This window comes from Nicotiana tabacum, chromosome 15 (assembly GCF_000715075.1).
Source record: "Nicotiana tabacum cultivar K326 chromosome 15, ASM71507v2, whole genome shotgun sequence".
NCBI classification, from domain to species: Eukaryota; Viridiplantae; Streptophyta; class Magnoliopsida; order Solanales; family Solanaceae; genus Nicotiana; species Nicotiana tabacum.
This window is the reverse complement of record NC_134094.1, coordinates 119,336,118-119,363,361: the sequence shown is the minus strand read 5'-3', so window position 1 is coordinate 119,363,361 and position 27,244 is coordinate 119,336,118. Positions and strand designations below refer to the sequence as shown.

The 27,244-nt window shown below is 34.7% G+C and overlaps 2 protein-coding genes across 3 annotated transcripts; one reads left to right on the top strand and one right to left on the bottom strand.

The window, feature by feature from the left end:
- The first annotated feature begins 437 nt into the window (after nucleotides 1-437).
- Nucleotides 438-1,618, top strand: LOC107821658 (dehydration-responsive element-binding protein 3). The gene has a single exon (XM_016648092.2). It carries the CDS (start codon nucleotides 700-702, stop codon nucleotides 1,429-1,431), a length of 732 nt encoding a protein of 243 aa, XP_016503578.1. The 5' UTR covers nucleotides 438-699; the 3' UTR covers nucleotides 1,432-1,618.
- A 16,909-nt stretch (nucleotides 1,619-18,527) lies between these two features.
- On the bottom strand, nucleotides 18,528-26,427 carry LOC107821656 (putative inactive ATP-dependent zinc metalloprotease FTSHI 2, chloroplastic). Of its 2 annotated transcripts, XM_075231191.1 has the most exons (11): nucleotides 24,882-26,427; nucleotides 23,675-23,847; nucleotides 23,220-23,321; nucleotides 22,964-23,128; nucleotides 22,661-22,801; nucleotides 21,980-22,138; nucleotides 20,645-20,730; nucleotides 20,225-20,303; nucleotides 19,842-19,949; nucleotides 19,471-19,527; nucleotides 18,528-19,350 (listed from the first exon to the last, which is right to left on the bottom strand). In XM_075231191.1, exons 1-11 carry the CDS (start codon nucleotides 26,194-26,196, stop codon nucleotides 19,135-19,137), a joined length of 2,601 nt encoding a protein of 866 aa, XP_075087292.1. In that variant the 5' UTR covers nucleotides 26,197-26,427; the 3' UTR covers nucleotides 18,528-19,134. The 2 variants fall into 2 exon arrangements, with proteins under 2 accessions (XP_075087292.1, XP_075087291.1); XM_075231190.1 differs by lacking the exon at nucleotides 18,528-19,350 and having other exon boundaries at nucleotides 19,828-19,949.
- Between the last annotated feature and the right edge of the window lie 817 nt (nucleotides 26,428-27,244).

Genomic DNA, 27,244 nt, shown 5'->3' with positions numbered 1-27,244 from the left:
GAGTAAAAGCACGAAGGGTGATATCGTGCCATTTAATAATTTTAATGCTTTACTTGATTTTAAATTATGTTTTATTGTATATTATTTTCAAATAATATCAATTTATCTATATACTTCTTTCATCTCAAATTATCTATCGTGTTTCTCTTTTACATGCTTCTTAAAAAAATATTAAATAGATTTTTTTTGACTATATATCTTAAGATATAATCTCTATTTATTTAATACTTACTTATAATTAAGGTATTTGTAATCTTCAAGAACAATTAATATTAAGGGTAGAATAAGAAACAAATAATTAATTTACTCTTGAACTTTTAAAATGAAAAATCATTTGAGATAATTATTTTTGAAAATCACAGTATATAATTTGAGATGGAGAAAGTATATTCTCTAAATTCTTTAAGTGGTATTTATACACAAATTTAAAATCCAGAAATTTCTGATAGGAAGTAGTATATGGTCTTTCCTTAAATAAATCTTCTTCTCTTGTTACTCTATAGAAAACACTTGTTCCTTCTGTGACACTATCTGAATCCACAGACACTTGATCTTTTTATCTCTCTTTCATTCTCATTTCACCCTACTTATGGAAAGTTCAATTACACTTTGACTTTGTCACTCCTCTTTTGGCATTCCATATATACTCACCCCCACAAGGCAATTTCCACTTCCCTCTCTACTTCGTTGCATTAATTAATGGCTGAATTTGGAGTTGAACCACCATATTCGGAGACCCGAAGCAATAGCAATTCGTCCTATTTTCCATCCTCATTCTCTTCCAATTTCACAAAGAACATGGTGTCGGACACGTCCAACAAGTCAAAAACAGAGGAACCAGAAGAGAAACGTAGGATAAAGCGAATAAGCGATCAGTACTTCAACAGTACTGAAAACAGAGCATACCCAGTTTATAGAGGAGTTCGAATGCGAAGTTGGGGCAAATGGGTGTCTGAAATTCGACAACCTCGTAAGAAATCTCGTATTTGGCTCGGCACTTATCCAACCCCAGAAATGGCTGCTAGAGCACATGATGTTGCCGCGCTTAGTATTAAAGGAGAATCAGCAATTCTTAACTTCCCTCAACTTGTTGAGTCACTTCCTCGTCCAGCTTCAGTTTCCCCTAGAGATGTTCAAGCTGCTGCTGCAAAAGCAGCTGCAATGGAAGATGTCCTAAATTCTGCTTCGTCTTCGGTCAGTACGTCGATGGAAACAACAGCAGCATCAGAAGAACTGCTAGGCCAGATTATAGAGTTACCGAGTTTGGAGGGGACTTTTGACTCGGACGAGTTGAAGTTGAGTGACTCGGCTGAGAGGTGGGTGTATCCGCCATCGCCGTGGGGGGCATTCGATGGCGAATTTTGTGGGTATTTATTTGAGCAGACTGTCATTGGAGAGAGTTTAATATCTAGCACAGATTGGAGATGTTGAAATGGATTGAATCCTGATAATGTTGATCAAAGCGCTAGCAGTGTGACCATTATAGTTTTTTTTTTCTTTGTGAGTTAAAAAAATAATTGTTTCTTTGCCTTTGGATGATACGGTATGCTCTGTTCATAATTATAATCATAATTCTTCTTCGTACACGTTTGTGAATAAAAGAACTCTCTTTTCTTTACTTTATTATAACAAGCATTAAAGTTGTTAGGCATTGTGCAATATGGACGAACCCGATATTGGGATTAAGTTTCAGTTATGTTAATACATTTAAGGTACACTAGTTTCGACTAATAAATTTTTAATCTTGTTAGATATTCATATACTGTACTATATTAATTTCTTATAAGATGAAATTAATGAGCATAAATGGAACAGACATGAACTCATGTAATTGTTGTTATTAGTCATGCATTGTGCTAAAATGTTTGTCCTAGTAAAACTTGTACCATCTTAGTTTTATCTTCAAACATAATTGCATTGCTTTTGAATTGACAGCTTAATAGTTTTGCAACATAGTGAAAGGTTAACCTCAGCATATGTTGTCTTCTCACGTCCAAAGTTTCAATGATCTTGATTGGCCACGGGTTCCTTGCGCCCCTATTTCTATAAGAGTCGATCTTTATGTAATTTTAAGCCCCTGTTGAGATACCTATGCACCATCCAAGAGTAGGATGTATCATATATTATACTTTTTTTTCATTTTAATTTATATGACATATTTTTTTATTAGTTTGTTCAAAAAAGTATAAAATATTTATATATTAAGAAATAAATTTTTTATTTTACCAATTTTATCCTTAATGATACGTTATTATAGCCACACATATTAAAGGTCCTTTAAAAGCTTTTATCCTCTAAACATTTAAAAAAAAAAATTTTTTTAAAACTTCGAACCGAATCAAACAATCTCAAGTAAATTAAAACTAGAACCATTTGCCTTTTGTGTTATCTTTTAGGTACCCACAAATTAAAGTACAGTAGCGTGGTTCTTTTGTATAAATAATGCTAATTACGTGACCTAGTCTGTAACTTGTTATTGGGGCCGTTTGTTCACTCCTCATTGGCTCTTTGCACTCAAAAGTCAAAACTTGCACCATCTTTTAATTAGATACTGCTAGTCTGCTACCATACGCGTTACAGACAGTTAAAGAGTGATGTTTACACTTGACAGTTGGTTTTTTTGGTCAGGACCCCCCATTTCTATTTTTTTTCCTTAAAATCATCCTTAAGAGAAACTACAATTGTTTCTATAAATAAACTAGAAAGAGAAGTGGGTAGGGGCTATACACAAGGATCGTGATTGGAAGTAAATTCAAATTCATATGCATTACCATGTCATTTTCGGAGTTCAATACTTGGCAGTGTTGTCAAATTTCTTTTCTTTAAAGAGGCTGGACTCACTCTTTCTTTTGGATGACTCTTTTCTTTTCTTTTTTTAAAATATGTTTCAAAAGAATGATTCCTTTTTAATTTATAAATATTTTAATTTAAAATTCTCATTTTATTCGTATTGACTAACTTTATAACTCGATAAATATTGTAACATGTTTAAGATTACAAATTTTATAGTCATACAAATATTATAGCATGTTTAATATTATAACTTTCAAGCTTCTCAACTTGTTAGTTTTATGTGAATAAATAAATAGGTAATTACTCCTACCGGCTTTTTTTCAGTTTGAATGAACCATAAATTTTAATTTTCACCATAAAGTCACACACTGACTAATAGAAAAAGCAAATGTTTATCAGTCCATTACAACCGTTGTTGATTTGAACGAGTTGAGTTTACTGGAGAGGTCTTAAGTGGGCAATAATTGTGCACTCTCCTTGACATCGCAATGTGCAGCCACGCCATTCAACATTTCGAATTGTCATTTTCTTGTCAACTTGCCTCTGATTGAAGTGGATGCTAATTAATCTAGTTATACATATGTTCCCCTCTTATTCGTCCATTTACGGCCGTTTTGTATTGTCAATTCTTAGACAACAGTTGGGTGCCAACTCATCCTCAACTTGATGTTTCCACGCATTACCCCAAATACAGGGGCGGGATGGAAGCCTGGATACCAGTACCGTCGAATACATTGTTTTTGTTTAAACAATATATATATATATATATATATATATATATATATATATATATATATATATATATATATATATATATATTTTAAATTAAAATTTTAATTATTAAAATTTGAATTTAATTATTACCATGACCTTCGCCTCTGCCCCAATATGATTTAAAATGAAAAACAAATATATTGAAAATATAAGCTAAAGACGCTTCAAAACAATTCAAGATTTTGACTTCTCTAAAAAGCTATATTATATTTTTTGTTTTTGTCTGATCCCTTCTGTGCACTTTAACATTTTTTTTTTGTGGTTCACACTATTTAATTTTTTCAGATATCAAGAAGGAATTAACTTTTTTTTCTCAAAGTTGTCCTTGAAGTAAAGAGTCTATGAGTATTTATTGTAATTTCAATTAACAAGTTAAGATTAATATGGTCAATTATATCGATAATTAATACTAAAAAGTGAATTTCTTAATATACGTGAAAATAACTTAAAAATTAATTAAAGTGGATTGGAGGAAGTATAAGACAATAGTAACATTTAACTTTCTATAAAAAGCAAAGGTTGGACCCAAACCCAGTTCTGGTTGGTATAAGGTAGGACCTAGAAGAGTAGAAGTTATCGTTCTCTAAAATTAAAAGGGCGTTGAAACGCTAAGTATCTGTGTGTGATGAGTTAATTAATGACTAATAACACTAAGGAAAAATACATAAATTATCTTTTTGTTATAAGAAATATCAAATTATGGTGGATGTTTATTCTTCCCCCATGAGCTTTATCTTAAATGCTTAATGACATATTCAATGACATATTTTTTATGTTTAATGACATATTCAATGATATATTTTCTTCACTTTTCATGCCTATATAAATGCCTTATAATAGATAGGAAAATACACATAATTGAAGAAGAATTAAGAATCTCTTCTCTCTTTCTCTATATATCTCTTAGCTTGTTTTTTCCTTTTTTTTATATTGTTACTTTGAGTTATATTTTATAATACGTTATCACCACGAAGTTCTAGCCAACTGAATTGTTATGATGCGGCCAGTGCCGGTAGCGTCATTTAATGTTAATAATATGGTAAGAATGATGACGGTATAAGGTGTACAATGCCAACATATATTCGGCCATCATGGTTAGCCTTTTCTAATTAATTTTCAAGTTTCTTTACACTTTGCTATTTATGTTTCCATACATGAACAAAATTAGTTTACGAAAAAGTTTTTCTTGAAAGTTCATCGAATCATGTAAGGATTTTTGGTGTAAAAAACGATAAATATTTTTCCTATAACAAATATTATGTTCCTATGTGTTAATATTAAAAAACACGAAGTGAAGACTTTTGAGAGAGCACATATTTTTTCTTTTTATTTTATCACATATTTCTTCCATCTTAAAGTGGGATAATTATCACAAAGGACACGTAGATTTTAATTGATTATGTGTTTTTCTATATTTGCTTGATACTTTTTATTTGATTGAGTTCAGTTAATGAAAGTTCGTATATGCAAATTAAATTCAATCGCCACCAATAGTGGAAACCTATCCCATAAGTCTAAAATAAGACATGATATTACCGTGGAAGCATGAATAGATGTGGATATGATAATGGACGGAATTATAATCGTCATCATTATGATAATTAGAACAATAATGGCTCTCAAAATAATCCTTCACTTTGTGAAAGTGATGTTTGCCATTGATATGGCATGAGATTTTGTAAAGCACGCATGGATTATTATGTTCCATTCCTGAAGTGAATGTGAAAATAATGTGATAATCATTATGAATACATATTAATTTTTGGAAGAATATGAACGTGCTAGTGGTAGTAAATATACCACATCACCTCGAGAAGGGGGTTTGAGATGAAATAAGAAAATAATGTCATTATTATGGCATGAATGGTCATTGGTCACGTACCTATTGTACGCCAAAATATTTTGGCAATGTGATTATTAAAGGACAACAATAATGCAAGAAACAGATCTTGCATCTAGTTTTGACCATGACCATAATGATATAACTTTCTCTTTAAAAGAGATATTTACCGTATAGATGTTGATGAATATATGGTAGTATAAAATTAATTGAAGGATCTGGAAGAGCTACTATAACTCTGCATAATGGAACAATACTTATCATAGAGAATGCAATGTTCTCCTCCAAGTCCAAGAGGAACTTGTTGAGTTTTAAAAATATCTGCCGAAATGGATTTCATATTGAGACAATAGATGAGAATAATCTCGAATATCTCATCGTTACCAAGAATGTCTTTGGCCAGAAAAGGGTTATTGAGATGTTCCCATCTTTATCTTGTAGCCTGTATTGGACAAGAATTAGTGCAATTGAGGCGCATTCTATCGTAAACCAAAAGGTTACTAATTGCAATACTTTTGTACTTTGGCATGATCGATTGGGACATCCCGGATCAATTATGATGAGACGAATTATAAAGAACTCAAATGGGCATCCATTAATGAATTTAAAGATTCTTTTAAATAATAAATTTTCTTGCACTTCTTGTTATCAAGGCAAGTTGATTATTAGACCATTACCAATAAAGGTTGTGATTGAGTCCCCTGCATTTTTGGAACGTATACAAGGGGATATTTGTGGACCTATTCACCCACATAGTGGGTCGTTTAGATATTTTATGGTCTTAATATATGCATCTTCTAGATGGTCTCATGCATGCCTATTGTCATCTCGCAACCTGATATTTATAAAATTAATGACACAAATAATCCGATTATGGGCACAATTTTTCGATAATCCAATTAAGTCTATTAGACTTGATAATGCCACTGAGTTTTTGTCACGACTCGAAATTCTCATCTTCGGGATTGTGATGACGTCTAATATTTTACTTGCTAGGCAAGCCAACGTTAAGATAATTTTATCCATTTTAAACAAATTAAATTAAACGGAAGTCAATTACTAAAATAAAGTGCGGAAGACCATACCTAGCGAATCATCAAAATACATTCCCGAATCTGGTGTCACAAGTGCACGAGCTACTATAATAATACAAATAAAGGTTTGAATAAAATTCAAGTTGTTTGAAAGATAATACACAACTAAGATAAGATAGAAGGGAACTTCAGAACTGCGGACGCTGTGCTGTTATACCTCAAGTCTCCTCTGGATAGCTGAATCCGAGAAAGTCTATGGTACGCCGCTGGGACCAACTCCAAAATCTCCACAAGGAGTGTAGAGTGTAGTATGAGTAACACCGATCTCATGTACTCCGTAAGTGTCGAGCCTAACCTCGATGAAATAGTGACGAGGCTATGACAAGACACGTACTTAAACAACATGTACAAGCATATACAAATACGAAGCAACAATAACACAATAATTAACAATTATAAATTTGGGAGGGAACATGCGAAGGGGGATGATATAATAATTTTAGCAAGAGAAGTATCACGTAGCAGCCAATTAATTCATCAACAATAAAATGAGCAACTGATAATATGAAAATGGCACGGCACTACCCTTCGTGCTTTTACTCTCATTCTTCCCATAAATTTATAAATAAATAATAAGATTGGCACGGCATCACCCTTCGTACTTTAACTCTCTTCTGGCACGGCATCACCCTTCGTGCTTTTACACTCTTTCTCACCATGAAAAGATAATATAAATAATATAAATGACACGGCATCACCCTTCGTGCTTTTACACTCTTCTTACCATGAAAATAATAATATAAATTCGGAAGAGTATTTAAATGCGGGGATATATACTTATCTATCAATTCAATACCAGAATACCGACTTCACCTTCCAAAATATTCAACAATAATTAAACTAGTAATAATCTCATGAAAAATAATCAAATAAAAAATAATAACTTAAGCAGGAATATCTTAATTAAATAGGCAATTATTCATAATAAACAAATTCCACCCGCATGCTCTGATTCAAGCACAACGCATAAGTACTCATCACCTCATATATACATTGTACCCGCACATTAAATCACGTAGCAAATAGACAAATAAGTCCTACTCCCTCAAGTCAATGTTAACCACAACACTTATCACGATTTTCAACCGACTCAAGATTCCCATAAATATTTGCCTCGCGAATTGGTGTCTGAATGCCTCGAATCTAGTCACAAACAATTCAATATACTCAACACGAATTATAGAAATCAATTCTATATGAAAATACTAAAGTTTCCAATTAGAATCCGAAATTTAACTCAAAAATTGCTCGTGGGGACCATGTCTCAGAACTCGACAAAAGTTCTAAAATATGAACGCTCATTCAACCACGAGTCCAACCATATAAATTTTACCAAATTCCGACATCAACTCGACCTTCAAATCCCCAAATCTTATTTTCAAATCCCTATGCTCAAATCCTCGAATTTCGCCTCAAAAATACGTAATCTAGTCGGAATAATCAATGATAATTCAATATTATTGACTAACAATGATCACAAGTGACTTACCTCAACTTTTTCCGTGAATTCTTGCTCAAAAATCGCCCCAACCCGTACTTAAAATGTCCAAAAATGAGAAAAATCTCGGAACCCCTCTGTTTTTAACACTGTCAGTGTTTTCGCATCTGCGATGCACTTGGCCGCATCTGCAGTCTCGCAGATGCGAGGGTGGAGGTCGCTTTTGCAGTTGGATCGCTTATGCGGACAATAGTCCGCTTCTGCGGACTCGCTTATGTGAATAAGCGTCCGTTTCTGCGGTCCAAGGCCCCCTTATCCCAGGCTGCAATCTGCGACCACTGCGTCGCTTCTGTGACATGCTTTCCGCTTCTGCGAGCTCGCACCCGCGGTCAAAAATCACCAGGTGCGATTATACCAGAAGGCCAAAATTTCAGATTTTTCTTAAGTCTAAGTTTTGATCTCTTAACTATCCGGAATCCATCCGAGATACCCGGGACCTCAACTAAATACACCAACGAGTCCTAAAATATCATACAAATTTAGTCTAAACTTCAAATCACATCAAACAATTCTAAAATTACTAATCATATCCCAATTCAAGCTTAAGGAATTTAAGAATTTTTAACTTCTACATTCGATGCCGAAACCTATCAAATCAAATTCGATTGACCTCAAATTTTGCACACAAGTCATAAATGATATAAAGGACCTATGAAATTTTCAGAACTAGATTCCGACCCAAATATCAATAGAAGTCAATTTGTGGTCAAACTTTAAAATCTTTAAGCCTTTAAGCTTCTAGTTTTCGTCAAATGGCGATAATTTAAGCTAGGGACTTCCGAATTTGATTCCGGTCATACACCCAAGTCCCAAATCATGATACGGACCCACCGAGACCGTCAGAATATCGATTTGGATTTGTTTTCTAAAAATATTGACCGAAATCAACTCAGTTGAGTTTTAAAGCACAAATTCATATTTTTATCAATTTTTCACATAAAAGCTTCCCGAAAAATTATACGGCCTGCGCACGCAAGTCGAGGAAAGCTGAATGGTGCTATTTGAGGTCTCAAAACACAGAAATAAATATTAAATTTAAAGATATTTTTTCGGGTCATCACAATTTTCATCCCAAGCATTTAATGATTATTGCTTATCAATTGGGATAAAAGTGAAACATTCTGTAGCTCATGTTCACACTCAAAATGGCCTTGTAGAATCTTTGATTAAATATCTGCAATTGATGTCAAGACCATTACTCATGAAAACCAAGTTACCCACTTCAGTTTGGGGTCATGCCATTTTGCATGCAGCAATGCTAATTCGTCTCAGACCGATAAATTATCATAAATATTCTCTGTTGCAATTAGTTTTGGGTCATGAACCTAATATATCCATCTAAGAATTTTTGGATGCGTTGTATATGTGCTTGTAGCACCGCCATATCGCACCAAGATAGGTCCCCAAAGAAGGTTAGGAATATATGTTGGGTTTGAATCGCCCTCTATTATTCGTTACCTTGAAACATTAACGGGAGATTTGTTCACTGCTCGATTTGCATATTGTCGATTCGATGAGGCATTTTTTCCAAAATTAGGAGGAGAAATTGGTGAAACCAAACGTGAAATTTTGTGGAAAAATACATCATTGTCTCATATTGATCCGCGTGCCTCTATTTGAGAAAAAGAAGTGCAAAAGATTATCCATTTGCATAAAATAGCAAATCAAATGCCAGATGCATTTATGGGTCTGAAAAGGATAACAAAATCACATATCCCTGCAGAGAATATTCCAATCTGTATTGATGTCCCTGTTGGACAATCTTCTAGTATCATAGCTAATGAGTCAAAAGCATACCTAAAGCGTGGTAGACCATTGGGTTCTAAGGATCGAAATCCTAGAAAAAAATAAATAAATGATCAAGATGACACTACAAAAGTGTCTCATAAAGAAACCCATGATTTAACCAATCCTGAGATTCATGAGGATATCGATGAGACCGAGACTCAAGAAAATAAGAAACTATCAATAAATCCAATCGATATTGAGGCAAATTTGAATCGATTGAATATAGTGGTGGATTATGTCTTGCATACAATGTTGCATCTATCATTATGCAAGATAATGAGGATCTTGAACCTCAATCTATTGGAGAATGTCGACAAATATGTGATTGGCCAAAATGGCAAGAAGCAATCCAATCTAAGTTGGATTCACTTGCGAAACGTAAAGTTTTTGGGTTTGTAGTCCAAACACCTAATGGTGTTAAACTTGTTGGCTATAAATGGGTCTTTGTACGTAAAATGAATGAGAAAAAATGAGGTACAAAGATATAAGGCACGCCTTGTTGCACAAGGATTTTCATAAAGGCCTGGCGTCGATTATGAAGAGACGTATTCTCCTATTATAGATGCTATATCGGTCTGTTATCTCATTAGTTTTGATGTCCATAAAAAGCTTGACATGTATTTAATGGATGTGGTTACAACCTACATTTACGTCTCACTTGATAATGAGATATACATGAAAATTTTCGAGGGATTTAAAATGTCTGACGCACATAATTATAAATCGAGGGAAATGTTTTCAATAAAATTGAAAAGTTCTTTGTATGGTCTAAAGCAATTAGGGAGAATGTGGTATAACCGCCTTAGTGAATATTTATTAAAGAAAAGTTATATAAATGATGTCATTTGTCCATGTGTTTTTATAAAGAAAACAACATCGGAGTTTGTTGTACTTGTTGTATATATTAATGACATAAACCTTATTGGAACTCCTACAGAACTCCAAAAGGTAATTGATTATTTAAAGAAAGAATTCGAGATGAAAGATCTCGGAAAGACAAAATTATGTCTTGGTTTGTAAATTGAACATTTGGCAAACGGGACTTTTGTTCATCAATCTGCCTACATAGAAAAGGTATTGAAACGGTTTTACATGGATGGAGCACATCCATTAAGTACTCTGATGATTGTTCGATCACTTGATGAGAATAAGGACCCGTTCCGACCTCAAAAAAATAATGAAGAGCTTCTTGGTCCTGAAGTACCATATCTTAGTGCAATTGGTGCGCTAATGTATCTTGCTAACATTACAAGGCCTGACATAACTTTTTCAGTTAATATCTTAGCAAGATATAACTCTGCTCCTACAAGGAGACATTGAAATGGAATCAAACACATATTGCGGTATCTAAAAGGGACTACCGATATGGGCTTATTTTATGGCAATGATTGCAGCCCCGATCTTGTTGGTTATGCTGATGCTAGGTATTTATCTGACCCACACAAGGCTCGATCTCAAACAGGTATGTGTTTACATGTGGAGGCACTGCAATATCTTGGCAATCGACTAAGCAATCAATTGTGACTACTTCATCTAATTATGCTGAGATTATTGCTATTCATGAAGCAAGTCGAGAATGTGTATGGTTAAGGTCTGTAATATAGAAGCATCCATGTGGCACACTGAAACAATACCTGTGATTACTGCGACTAAGGCAACAGCATCTGGCCTGGCAGGAAAAGCATAGAATCGAGTCTGCCCACCACCTGACTGGCCTCCCCCTCTTGGGCGACCCCTAGCTGTCTGACCTCCACCCCGAGCTGGCTGAGTGGGTGGTGTAACTGCTAGTGCTGGTGTCGTTGGTCAAGAACTCTGCTATGGATCCCCACTCAACAGCCTAGGACAATCTCTCTTGAAATGACCCAATTCTCCACACTCGAAATAGCCCCTCCTCTGATGGAATTGTTGCTCCTGATAACCCGAAGAATTACCTGTAGAAGCCTGAGCAGGCGAGGCATGATGAGAACTATGCGCTGGTAGTGCACTGAATGAAGACTGGCTTGAGTGCGCACTGTAAGAACTGTGGCTAGCTGATGCACCACGATGAGCTGGACGACCCGCCTGAGCGTGTCTGTAAGAACAGCCCCTGCCGTGGTAAAATTGACCCCCTGAAGGAACACCGCTGAAATCACCGAAACTACGAGGCCTCTTAGCCTCCCTCACGACCCATTCCTGGCTGTGAACCATCTCAATCTGACGAGCAATGTCGATAACCTCATCGAAAGTAGCACCAGACACTCTCTCTGGTCATGAGTAATCGCAGCTGAAAAGTGAGGCCATCTATGAATCTATTCGAGACAAATGTGGTTTGAAGTGTGAAAAACTACCCACAATTTTGTATGAAGATAATGCAGCATACATAGCTCAATTGAAGGGAGGATTCATAAAAGGAGATAGAACAAAGCACATTTCACCAAAATTATTTTTCACATATGATCTTCAAAAGAATGGTGATATCAGTGTGCAACATATCCATTCAAGTGATAATATGGCTGATTCGTTCACCAAATCTCTACCGACGTCAACCTTCAAGAAACTAGTATACAAGATTGGGATGCGAAGGCTCAAGGATGTGAATTGATGCTCTCATCAGGGGGAGTTAATACGCGGTGTACTCTTTTTCCCTTATAAGGTTTTGTCCCACTGAGTTTTCCTTGCAAGGTTTTTAATGATGCAACCAAAAAGCATATTTCTAAACATGTGTACTCTTTTTCCTTCACTAGGATTTTTTTTTTCTAATAAGGTTTTAACAAGGCACATTATCTATGGACATTTAAGGGGGAGTGTTATAAGAAATATCAAATTATGGTGGATGTCTACTCTTCCTCCATGATCTTCATCTCAAATGTTTAATGACATATTTTCTATGTTTAATGACATATTCAATGACATATTTTCTTTACTTTTCATGCATATATAAAAGCCTTATAATAGATAGGAAAATACACACAATTGAATAAGAAATAAGAACTTCTTCTCTCTTTTTCTATATATCTCTTAGCTTATTTTTTCTTGTTCCATATTGTTACTTTAAATTATATTTTATAACACCTATGAAATTGTTCAAAAAGTCACTTATATACTTTAATTTTACGGGCGACCTATCATCCCTATTCTAGTTTGATGTAGAACTAATACCTTTTCTTTTCCTGACAGGAAATTGTTCAATGACATAAAAAATGCCACTGTCCTTTTCCTTCTACTTCTTCATATCTCTATTTCCATTCTTCTTCCTTTCAAGCGGTTCAATTAGACATGTATTAAAATTTTCTATCAAAGATATATAGTCATTCAAGGTTGAAAACTCTTTTTATCCTATCACCCTCCAATATTAGTAAAAGTAAACTACCAACACTCAAAATAAAAAAAAGGTGTAAAAAGAGAAAAGGATAGACATGTTTAAACTTTAATGTGCAAGTACTAGTTTATAAAGATGAGAGATGAATCTAGATTTAAAGTTTATGAATTTATATATAATAATAATTAGATTTACAGTTAAATAGTTATAAATTTGTCCCTACTAGTAAAGCATAAATAAGTTGAGATAACGGTAGTGTCCACTCTCTCATAATATTATAGCCGTTAATGATGTAGATTAATTAGGTGAAAGAATTTACTCAATAAGAGACAAAGCAATAAAAAGATATTGAAGAAGAGAATATAATAATAATAAATTGCTAAGCACTAAGAGTTTCTTGATTTAAACAGCTTTCAATCAACTTGTCATTCTCCAGACTCTAAACTAATGGTAGAGTGCCACTGAAAGATTCATCAATATTTAAGGGGACAGTGAAGAATTATCAAAAGTTGTTTTGAAAATGACAATTCAATTTCATCATTTTAAGCTTGGGTTATAAATTTACAGGAAGATGCCATCTGCCATATATATTGGTCAGTCTAGGGTAGTTAATTATCTCAACCACCTAATTGCATATTGCTCCAATGGACCTTACATTATCAAACAATAAGGCCAAACATACGCCAATTGTCTTTCAGTTTTTTATTTTTATTTTTAATTTCTAGATATTTTCTTTTTTCATGAGCCAGCCAAGTGCCAGATAAGACTATCTTTATGGCATGACAACTGAGGGTAATGAATTGGCGGGTTGAACTGAATTTAAACGGGTTAAAATGAGACAAAATTATATATATTGATATGAGCGGGATCAAAATAAGTTAAACAATAGATCATTAGCCAACTTGCACAACTCTTTTACTTCTTTATTTATTTTCTTATAATTTGTCTAATTACCCAAAAAAAAATCATTGTGGCATTATATATTAGAAAAAAATCATTCTGGCAGTAAAAAATTTAAAAATATTTTAACCAATTTCTTTATGGGTCAATTCGGGTTATATATTTAGCTCAAATCAATGAAAATATACCTAGACCAACATAACTAATTTTGGGCGATTTGGATGGGTCGTATATTGATGTGGCAATTAGTACGGATCGTATTTTTATGAGCTAATTTTGCAACCCATGACACGTTTCAACCAAGAAGAGTCATGATGTACGGACATGTGGATTATACTTATTTCTTGATTTAAAATTATTTGCACAGTAAACTTTACATCACTCAACAAATCCAGAAGAATGATTGTCGTGAGATCTCCATGCTTTCGAGATTAGATCATTTTTTCTACATTTATATATCATCCATGTCTAAGCTACTAGTAATTAATTGATAACGACAAGATTGTCAGCATTGCAAATGTTGAAAATGAAATATATTTGGTCCAATAATTATCTTCCTGTCTGCTGTAGGCAAATTATAGATTTTTACGTGTTAAATAGTAACAAATTATGTCTCTTTTGAAGAGATTAGGAAAACAAGAACAAAAGAACTTGGAGTTAGATGTACATCTAAGATTCCACGCAACATGTCATAATCAAAAGTTTCCTCGTGAACTAACTGAAAATATTGCCTGGGAAATGAGCCTTAATTGACTGATATTATTCTACTACCTCCTATTGTAAGTATTAATCAATATTAATTGAATTTGTTTCCATTTTTTTACGTTATACAATAAAATAAGAAATTGTTTTCTCCAGACTTAACCGTACTGCTTATTAATTAGTGGAACATATATTAAAGTCACACGTACATATAGAACCCAAGTGAGTAAATCTTATGAATTGAGGTAGTGTAAAATTGGTCAAACTCGTAGCATTATGATCTGTCAGCGGTCTAATCAATAGTAGTACGTAGCATTTAGTATCGACGTTGAATTGACTAAAGAATAGAAGCATTGCTTTTGTTTTTATTTTCCAAGAATCAAGACTCGAGATGCTTAATAATATTCCAAACGTTCAGCTTAGGAGATAGTGGTTAGCACACGTTTTCTTCTTGCAAAGATGTGTGAAATTACTGAAACTGAAATTCACGTCTTCATCTCCCTACCTTCGTAAAAATATTTTCTGGCTTGAACTATCCTCATTACGTAAACTCAAAATGCACTTTCCCCCTTTCCTTTATCCTATTTTTACACGTCTCAGAATAGTACAAATATTTCAAGTAGTCACACTTATTTCTCAAGTTCCAACATGAGTTCGAACATACACAGTAACCTATAAAAATAAAATTATTTATCCTTATCTATCAATTTATTTTTCTATTCATCAAACTAATTATATTTCCTACCCATATTAGTTTTTGTGGGGAGTTTTTTCTTTTTTCTCTTATTCTTTTTTATTTCTATGCTTCTTTTCTTTTTTTTCTTTCTTTTCTCCTTTGCTTTTTTCTCGTTTTCTTCTTATTTTTTTCTTTTTTCTCTTTTATTCATTTATTTTTGCCCAAATCGTATTATTTATATTTTTACCATAACTTACTTCACACTCAAATTTGACTACTTCTTTATTTTTTTTCTTTTTTATTTTTTTCTTTATTTCTTGTTCCTTTTCTAATTTCACGTGATTGCCATGCAAACCGTGATCTCCTTCCCTACAAATATCAGTACACACTCTACCATAACATAAACAGTTAAGGGGCAAAATATAATCTACGGCCGCCAAATCTCCATATATACTAGTTAGAATAGAAATGATAATAAAATATTGGAAAATACAATAAAAGTATAAGTAGCAAAAAAGACTTCTAGTACCATATGATACCAATATGATATACATGTATACCAACAGAGTATATGATTGCTCTAGAATATTGCTACAACTATCTGCGACTATACTACTGTACCAAAACATTAAAGGATGCGATAAAAGTATGAGAAATTACATGCTCGCATTGTAAGCTAAATATTCTCAAAGCAACTTGCTCATCCCGTATACTAACTGGATATATAGATGTATGGGGTAATTCCAACAATTGCTTATAACTATAAAAACTATTACATAATACAAATAATCTATGTACATCGGCATAAAAAAATTCCAGCACTACAAATCATGTTCATATAAATAATTCCATAATAGAATTCACTTAAAAATGCAGCTAAAACAACCAAAATAAATTTCAAACTACCATACGATACCAATATGGCATATAACTATACCAACATGATATACAATTTTACTGGTTAATTTCCGGCAACTATATGACTATACTATTATTACATAACATACATGCATAAAGAGAAAAAAAAAAGTGTACCACATATTAATATAATAAAGTATTTTAAGATATTGTACTATATTACTATTATTAAAAAAAATCAAATAGTGTACCAATTAAATGCAGCTAATACAACCAAAAAAGGATTCAACTAACATATGATACCAATATAGTATATAGTTATACTAATAGGGTATATAGTTGTACGGGGTCGTTCCAACAACTGCATATAACTATAAAAACTATTACATAATACACAAAATTTATGTGAACTTATTTTTTTTTTTTAGTCCGTGCCAAAAAGAATGACCTCTTTCCTTATTTGGAAATAATTTACCTATATGCAATGATTTATAGCCACACAAAATATATATGTGCCTCATTTTACACCACAAGTTTAAAAGTCTTCTCTTTTCTTAAACTCTGTGCCCAGTCAAATGGGTTCACATAAATTGAAACGGAGGGAGTATTACATAATATACAAAATCTATGTCCATAGGTACAAGAAGATCCAACACAGCAAAACATGATCATATAAATTATTTCAGAATAGAATTCACTTAAAAAGGCAACTAAAACAACCAAAAAATATTCCAACTACCATGTGATACCAATATGATATATAATTATACCAATAGGGTATACAGTTCTACTAATTAATTTCAGGCAACTATATATGACTATACTACTATTACATAATACACATGCATAAAGAGAAAAATCAAAAAATAGTGTACCACATATTAATATAATAATATATTTTAAGATATTGTACTATATACTATTATATAAAACAAACGCATAAAGAAAAAATCAAAATGATTACATAATACATATGCATAAAGGAAAATTAAAAAGATTCAAGATATTGTACTGTTCTACAATTACTAAAGAAAAATCAAACAGTATACCAATTAAATGTAGCTAATACAACAAAAAAAGATTCCAACTAACATATGATACCAATATAGTATATAGATATACCAACAAGGTATACAGTAGTAAGCAAAGAGTTTTAAAAAAAGTTTTTAAATTTAATTATTAAACTGAAATAATATCAGTTGTCACATAATCTAATTAACTCAATTTTGTGCGTCATCGATTATACTAACATTTAGATATGTTATAATAATATACTATATACCATTTTGAAATAGAGAATAAATTAATAAAAATATTCAATGGACACGTAGACCCTATTATGAAATGAAAAGATAGAAGAAAAACGTTTATTTATATTTGAGAAGACAATAAAAGAGAAAATAGGGTGGGGCAATTAATGGGGTTTCACGTGATCCGGGATTAAAAAGGAAAGGATTTTGAAAAAAGGTAGTTGGGTAAATACTTTAGATTGTATAGGTACACATTGTAAGACAAATTAGAATGGGCAGTAACAGGTAATTAAAATTAGATTTCACACTTCTTCACAAAGAAAAAGGTATGGATTTAATTAAAAGGAAGTATGCACGGTTTGGTATGCTGAGGAAAACAAATTCAAGCAAAAAAGAGGAATGGGTGGCCGGCAAAAATAGATTTTGATGAATAGGTAGAAATTGTAATTAATTTCTAAATGGGCAAAAATGGGTAATTAGTTTGTGCCTCATAGGCAAATCGTGTAGTTTCCTCTATATTATTTATGTTCTTGGCATGTGACAATAGGTGCAAGCTCATTGTCAAAGAATAGTGGGTTTAATCCTTTGATTTAGAATGTTGAATCTTGTGTACCATTTGTATAGCTTAGCATAAAGTTTTGATGCAGACTATATTGCTTTAACATTCTTTATAGTTTATTAATCTCTAATTCCGCTCGGTAATACTGAGAATTTTATTTTCCCTTGATATTTTGTAATCAGTTTCTTCAATCTAGCAAGTGGAGTAGGAAATTTACTTGGAATGACAAAAGATGCCACTTTACAGCACGAAGGAACACCAAATAGATAAGTACACAAGTCCAACACAAATAAGCACAGTTACTATACCTAGCTCAAAGGCAATAATGACTTCACAGTTTAGGAGAGACCAAATTAATCTACTGTTCTGGCATTTTCACAGTTAAGATTAGGTAGCAAATTTTGAAGAAAAAAAAACAAAACAATAATAATATCTGAATCAACTTGCGCGCACCTCAACTGTTTCACTAGCTACCGGCTACCTCCCACAAGCACAAGTACGTGTTAACTTTGCCTACCAAGGCTTGAATTACATTTTATAGATTGTGAACTTGAATACTGCTATCCAGAGTCTTATACAGTTGATATTAGTAAGAATATTAAGCAACAATTAGGAAAACATATTATATCCGACTTATAATTCCGATACATGTCCTCTCTGTTGTGCAATCTATATCAAAACTGATTAGGGAAAACCAGCTAAGGGAACACCCAGTCCCCCCAAAAAAGGAAGGGAGAAAGAGAAAAAGGAAAACAAAAACAAGTTCACCCCCTCCAGGACACATTTACAGCTTCACAGGTCCCAGATTATTGTTTGGGCTTGAAAACTTACAAATCCACCCACAGAAAACTTGCACTCTCTGCTCCAGCCAATCTGAGGTAGCAGTAAGCTGTACCACTTCAATAGGATCTTCAAGACAAAAATAGATAAAATGAAGTTGTACCCTGCAAATTAGAAGGAGAAATTGCTGCTGCTCGAGCCCCAGTAGCCAAAAAACATCGTCCGTACCAACCACAGAGGGAGCATGTTTCCAGGAGAAAACTAATAGAGCAAAGTAGCTCATGGTTTGATAATATGATCACGTCACAATCTGAAATACCTTGCTCATTTGCGTCCCTGAGAGACTACTTCCTTCTGTTTTGTGAGAGTATCCTGGAACTCCAAGCGTTTAGCTGACCTGAGATCAACTACACTGGGAGGCATTGGTTGAAGGGATCCATGTAGCTTAACTAAATTAAAGAATTCCTCCTTTTGAAGACTTTTTTTCTCAACTAGTATATCAACAACTGCATCCATAAGGTTCCGGTTTCGCTCAAGGATCTGTACAGGCATTTCAGGATTACATTAATGAAAATCTGAGCAACATGCAGTTTCTTAACTAACTTTATCTTCTTCTTTTTCCACTTAGACCAGAGGGGCAGGGAATGAGTCTACTGATACCTCTTTTGCACGACCATAGCACTTATGTAAGATCCGTAGTGCCTCTGAGTCAATGTCCTAAAAAGCACAATGTATTTTGGAATTCAGGTGTCACGCAGAACACATCTATATGGAAAATACAGATGGAATGCAATACCAAAGAAGTGCAACCAAAAAGCAGAGACTGGAATTTTTTTTATTTTAGAAGCATATTTGAAACTCTAGCAACCGCATACAAATGAAGTATTCATACTTCTGGAAGGAGGAAACATATATTTTTGTTAAAATTTCCATTGCCTTTAAGCAATTGATCAATGGGGAAGGGAAAATAGTTAAATTACTAAAGTTGGGGGGGGGGGGGGGGGGTTAAATCTTAGCAAATGCGATCATGCAACCCAGAAGTTAGACAAACCATAATGTTTCTCAGAAAAACCTCCAAGAACAAGAGTCCGAGCCGCCGATCTAGCATTGTCTGCAGTCTCCGCCCATATGGTACTGAGCTGAAATATTTTAAATGTATAAGTGACTAATTATTGCCCCAGTGGACTTCCCGTGATGGCTACATTTCTTATTAATCTTTAAGACACCAACAAAAGCAACACTGGATCTTTTTGAACTATTTAAGTGCTACGTGACAACAACCACCCAGTAAAATCCTAAAAGTAAGGGGTCTGGGGAGGGTAGTGTGTACACAGACCTTACCCTACCCCAAAGAGGGCAGATAAGCTGTTGAAAAATGATGCAAAAATAAAATTTAAGTTTCTGTATATCTTACCTGGTCCTTTCCATACCACAGCTCATCAGCAGCACGTGGTGCTAGCTGAACAGTGATGTGATCCAAGAGTGACTGTCGGCTGCATTAAAATGAATTTTAAAAGTTAAAGATGACTACACTCAGGAATTTTCTACTTCTGAGGTGCAGTCGCGCCAATGCAGTAGGCAGTCGCCTCTTCCAAATTGCCATGGGAAGCAAGACCAACAGACAATGAGGTATTTCAAAAACAAATACTTCATGTCTTTGGTGTCTACAGATATGTTTCTTCACTTCACATAAGGCAATACATGATTAGAGATTTGAAATACTCACTTCTTAGTTCCATTACATACATATCTTGTTGCATTTGATTTTCAATTTTAAGTTTTGAGAGAAGAAATCAGAAAGATAAGTGCAATATGAAGGGGATAGAAATCGTGCCTCAGCATTCCTTCCTTAAATTTGACATGATCCATTTTCATCCGCACATAACCAAGCTCCCTGCCAGCCCTTGGAGCAATAGTGACCTTCTCAAAAAGAAACATTACAAAAAACAGCCGTCATAAAAGGCACTTTGAGGAAAGTTCATACTGTAGACAGTAGCAATTGGCTCAATTAATCATCAATTATAACGATGATGATAACAGCTATTTTGATAGGTATGAAAATAAGAACTCAATGCACTTTGGAGGAAGAAGAAAAAGACAAGAGAAAGCTGTAGCTTCCAGCTCTAGCATTAACGAGCATGATTCTACTTTTCCGTATCTTGTCAAACAAAGAGCATGAGAAATCAGAATTCAGAAAGGAGGAGAAACATTGATTGCTCTATCATCAAATATTTCCTAACTGACCCAAGTTTATCTATACCAGCAGTCAGTTCACTTCAAAGCCCCTTGCTAGCAACTAATATTCTATTACATGGGTACAGCTTCCTTTGTCTAATACATGGTTAAATTAGACAGAAATTTCTGCATAAAAGAAGAAAAAGCATGAGAAAATCAAAATTCAGGAAGGAGGACGAACATTGATTACTCTTTCTCCTAACTGACCCAAGTTTTGTTTGCCATCCATACCAGCAGTCGGTCCGCAACAAAGCTCGTTCAAAACAAGTCAATTTTCTACTATACGGATATCGCTTCTTTTCTTTATAACATGGTTAACTTAGATTGAGATTTTAGTTATCATCTAAACTGTAAAGCTCATATCCATACATATTGTATAGGGAACAAATATAATCAATTTTAACATTTGAACATGCGCAACTACTTCGTCAACTTTCAAACAGGTATCCACTATGTGCAAGATGTAGTCTCACCTCAACTTCGCTCTTCTCATGTTGACTAAACTTGCCGTGCAGGTATTCCGTCTTCCTTCTACTTATCCTAAATATAACACTAGAGCTAATTCTTGACAAGGTAATATAATGACATGATATTCCACCAACACTGAATAATTAGGAAGAAATGCCAGAATTCGTATTTCCAAGCAGTTAGCCAAAGATAGAAATCCATGCAGTACAACAGTTCTTTAGCCTTTGTCATAGATGTGATGCAAGCATCTAGAAAAATAAATGCATATTTGGGTACTATTGAAGAGTGAACCAAGACGAAAGCAAAGCAGAAGCACAGACATGATTGCCTAACTCAGTAAAGATACTTCACCCAATTATCATACCATAACAACAATAATGAGAAAGCAGAGAGTAAATTATCAAAAAAAGATATGAATAAAAAAGCAGACAGTAAAAAGCAATATAGAAGAGAGTAAGAGCATTACAAACTCAATATTTCTAAGATCTGGGAAGTTCACTGCCACGACAGCCATCGCTGCTTCATTAATAGCAACTTGCTTCCACATTTCAGGGCTCCTCTCCTTCCGGTCAAGCATTCCTCGTTCTTCAATTTGTGCAGCTTGTAACAAGTCATCAGTTGTAATCTGCTAAGTGCAAACTCTAAGGTTATACAAAGTTTACTGTCTCTGGTAGCAGAAGAGCACACCATGGAGAAGTGAAGTACAGGTTTGGACACCTGTTTTAGTTGAGGAGATACTTCGCAAAGTAGTGACATTAGAGATGGATGGTGACCAGAACTTCATCTTTGTCATGATAAAATCTAGAAGACAAATTCCAGCGTACAATATTTTTGGTCTCTATGATGATATTTAGAAAAATAACACGAGGCTCATTAACCAACATCAACCCATCCCCACTTCTTCGGCTGAAAAGGGCATCATATTGAAAGCAATAACGAAAAAGTTTCTCCCATGTTGCGTGCAATAAATAAGAGCTCAGCTTAGGAAGATCTCATGTTGTTTAAAGACTATGTCAAAAAGTCCATCTGTATGGTAAACAACAACTAGTATTGGCATATATTGCTTAACAAGGTTCTCTTTTTTACCTTATCAAAAAAACAAGGTTAGAGGAAAATTTGACTCACTCTGAAGCCCTAAATCTATTACCTCAGGTCTTCCATCACGCATCATATTAATAGCGGCAACCTCAACAATGTTGGCCAACTCTGCACCAACCATTCCATCAGTCATACTGGCAACAGCCATATAGTCCAAATCAGGAGCCATAGGCTTCTTACGAGCGTGCACCTAACCCAAGGAGATTCAATGTAAGAAAAACATGGAGTAAAACATATTATAAGCTTGCTAAGATGTTATAATTTATATATCCCCAAGAAAAGCACTTTAAGATGCGGTACACCCCCAAAATAATGGAACCTTTCAACAGACAATTACATATGTAACATGCACCTTAAGAATTTCAATTCGCCCAATAAGGCCAGGTTTTGGTATGTATATCTTCCGATCAAACCGCCCTGGTCGAACAAGTGCTGGGTCCAATATGTCTGGTCTATTTGTAGAAGCAATAGTGATGACTTCACCTTTGCCTTCAAAACCATCCAAGCACACAAGAAGCTGGAGAAAAAAGGAGAACCAAATCAATGTAGCCTGAAATCTCAACAAGATGAAGTGGAAGTTTCTCATAAGTGCTAAATGCCCTGGAAACCTGATTCAAAGTCGCATCACGTTCTTGTCCACCCGAACCCTTGATCAAACCACGTTCTCTGCCAACCGCATCCAACTCATCAATGAAGACCACTGATGGTGCCTGAGACAGACCACACAATAACGCTCATATCTTGTTAAGACTTTATAAATTATATATACAACCACCCTTAAGTAAAAGCAAAAATGACTTGACAAGATTTGGAAACAGCACTTATGAAGCAACCCACCCAGCAATTCTATCAATAAATTAACGACTCCTCAACGTCAAACTAGCTGGTTTTAGCAATATCAAAAGACAAAAGCAAGCAATCACTCAGAATAGGAGGGAAATGGTAGAGTCTTCATAAAAAGCAAAGGTGGAATAAGAGTAGCCAATTAGAACACCAAGCGCTTTTAAGGAAATGCCTCAAGAGGATGGGCATGGATAGTAGAGAAGATAGAAAAAGGACTTACATTCTCCCTTGCCTCTTGGTAGAGTGCTCGAACACGAGAAGCACCAACACCAACATATATCTCAACAAACTGAGATGCCGAAATGGAGAAGAAGTTCACCCCTGCCTCACCAGCCACAGCCTTTGCTAGCAAAGTCTTCCCCACCCCAGGTGGACCACAAAGCAGTATACCCCCTGAAAGCATTGCCCAATAGATATGTAACGATATAAGACAAGAATAAAGCAATACCAGGCTAATGTGCCAAACAAGGAATGGAAAAAAAAAAACTGAGGAATCATCAATGAAGTGAAACAGACAGGTGCATAGTAAATCTTATGCCTCACAACATTGTCAATATTTGAGAAGTGAGATAATGCAGGCAAGAACGGGAAAAAGGAAGAAGACAATTGCAGGGAAATAGAATATATATATATAAATTGATGTAATGAATGACAACAAGAATCAGTAAACGGAAACTTTGAGGGGAGAGAGACAGACAGACAGAAAAGAGGTTCTCTTAGTTAAAGTTACATTGATGTAATGAATGACAAGGAAACTTTGAGGGGAGAGAGAGAGACAGACAGATAAGAGGTTCTCTTAGTTAAAGTTACAGAAGCAGATATCAAACTTATTAATGTTATATTGAAGTCAGAGTGAGTTCTATTCTTGCATGCGATAGAATTATGTTAAAACACGGAGTAGTAAAATGCAGGTAGATGTAAAAACCCAGAGAAATATCTAGGAGAAACTTTACTAAAGCAAGAATCTCTTGTTACAAAGTAAAGGCGAGCAAATACATTTTGCACTATAGATGTTACTCATAGAGATATGGATGTAGAAGTGCCCACTGCCAAAGGACAGAACTTAGTAAACCCCCAATTCCATGATAAAGAAAGAGCCATAGGTGACCTAGCTAGCGGTGGACTAAAGAACCTTGGATCCGCTAACGCTGCAATTTCACAGTGGAAGAAGCCTATAGCTTTATGTCTATTGTATCCACGTAAACACACGATTCCATAAGGAAATGACAGTAAATTACAGAAATACACACTAGTACCCAGAACAAATAACTAACAAGTCTAGAGCAATTGAAGCGGTATATTCCTGCTGATCTGAAATAGAAAGAAAAGGACTTCCTATTTACAGAAATTATACGTCAAACAACAAACTCAAATAGGAACCACATTCAAGAAGACCCCCCAAAAATCAATATGTTCATATATCTGACCTGGTATTTTGACTCCTCGCCTGCGATACATCTCCCCATGGGTGAAGAACTTAACAATTTCCTCAAGCTCCTCCCTGATTTTCCCAAGCCCAGCAACATCAGAGAACTTAACATCCACACCTCTCTCTAAATACTGGGGAAGTTTCTTATTACGTGCTCTTCGGACACGAGCACCTGACCTCATGAATTGCATAGCCATCTTCATATAAGGATTTTCCTCCCCTTTTTTTCCTTCCTCGTCGTCGTCATCATCAACACCCTCAAGCCCTTCCATTTCCCTCTCCAATTCCCTCATCTTCTTTTTCTCATCAGCTTCTGCTTTCTCTATCTTCAACCTATCCTCATAATCCTTTTTCTGCCTCCTATAACTAAGCACGACAGTTCTATAAAATATGTAGAAAAATACCAATCCAAGAGCAGTGGCAACATTCGAATCACTAGCTAAGGTTTCCCACATTCTTGCCATATCCTGAGAACTTCTACTTGCTTGACGCAACGACTCCTCATACCTCATTCTCTTCAACTCCCTCTTTCTTTTCCTCTCTTCCACTTTCTTCTGCGTTTTCATTGCCTTCTCCATCCTCTCCCTCTCCACCCTCATCTTTGCTAACTCCTGGTTTTGCCTCCTCTTAAGTTCTTCTCTCACCCTCTTCAGCTCCAACGCCTTTTTTGACTGTGGCTTGGCCTTCACAAAAGAAAGCATCCAAGCTGGAATATTTGACAAGAACCCCAAATAAGGTGAAGGCAGCTCAGGTTTTTTCAGTGGTGGAGTATAGGCATTCATACAAAGTCCATCAATTTTCAGGTCATCCCATTCAGACCAAAATCTTGGATCACTCTCAACAGAAGGTAACACAATTCTAACAACCTTAGAATCCTCTAAAACAGCTAAAACTACCTCGGGCCGTTGCTTTAACTCTACATTAGGTGGTTTAATTATATGCTTAAGTTTCCCTTCCCTTTTCAAATCCAATATTTCTGTATAAGGCAGCCTATTGCTCACAGTTGGAAGGCCCTGTGACCATTTTTTCAACTCTTGTGGCGTTAAAGCTTCAGTCTTTTTCGTCGAACGTCTCTTTTCGGAGACTTTTGCTGCATTTGCGGGTCTTACAAGTGAAGTTGAAAGTACAGTGAGTGTAACTGAAAGATTAAGTAAACCCAGTTGATTAAACCTAAGTTTCTTGTCTTCTTCGGTTGTGGGACTGTCAGAACTGCATGAAATGATTAACGGGGTTCTATTTTTTCGACAGTGGGGTTTGTTAAATTGGGGAAAGGAAGGAAAAAATTGAGAATTTAGAACGCAATTACAGGCCATGTGATTAAAAAGAGAATTTTGAATAGAGAGTTGAGGATGATTACATTGTTGAGCGAAGCAAGAGAAAGGCCTTAGGTAACTTGAATTTGGAATTGAGAAACCTCTTAGGCATTTTATCAAACAGCCTCAGGATGATAATTTTCGCTGCAAAAAAGCATAAATAATGCAGGCAGATGTTTATGAATGAAGAGGAGAGAGGAAGAAGACACTGAGCAGATATGGTGGCGGGTCGCCTGCATATAGGACCAATGAAGTTGCCAAGACATTTTCTTTTGGGCTCTACTGACGGCCCAATAATGGAGGCCCACTCCACCCCTTTCCAGTTTGGAATTTTGATAACTATTGTACAACACTTATCTATCTATCTATATCTATATTATATTAAAAATACGAAGGGTCTTAACGAAATGTCGTTCGCCTTTTTTACCCTCAAAAAATAGATTCCACCTCAGACAAAATTATCATTTAAACTTTTCCCTAATGTTTAGTAGTTCTAAATCAATGAAATTTTGTACATTAAATTCTTCCTTATTTAAAATTAAAAATAGGTCAAAAATACTAATATTATATGGACTCAAAGAATAATCTATTTTTAGGTCTAATATTCTCGCTATGCTTCTATGCTTTTATAGCGAGAGACTTTTGCCTCAAGAAAACTCTATTTACATAAACCTAAGATTCTAAAATTTCATGACTTTAGACTAGAGTAAGTGAACAAATATCTTCCCTGGTTAAAGTTGTACAGGTATTGATTATTCCTTTGGTTAGTTTTGTTATAATCCAAGATCCGTTTTTAAAATTGGAGAGAGGAAGTTTGTATATTTTATACAAGTTATTTTGTCCTAATTTGATAATTCTTTTGGTGCAGGAATTGATTGGATGACTGCTGGTATTCGGCAAATTAGGTTTGAAGCACTTGTACCAAAATAAAAGGGCTCTCAATTCGCAAAAGGAACTTAAAAGAGGGAAGGGATCACAGAAAACAACCTTGTGAAAATATTTCAGACCAGATTGTTTGAAAGAAATTTCAATCACTCAACAATTTAAT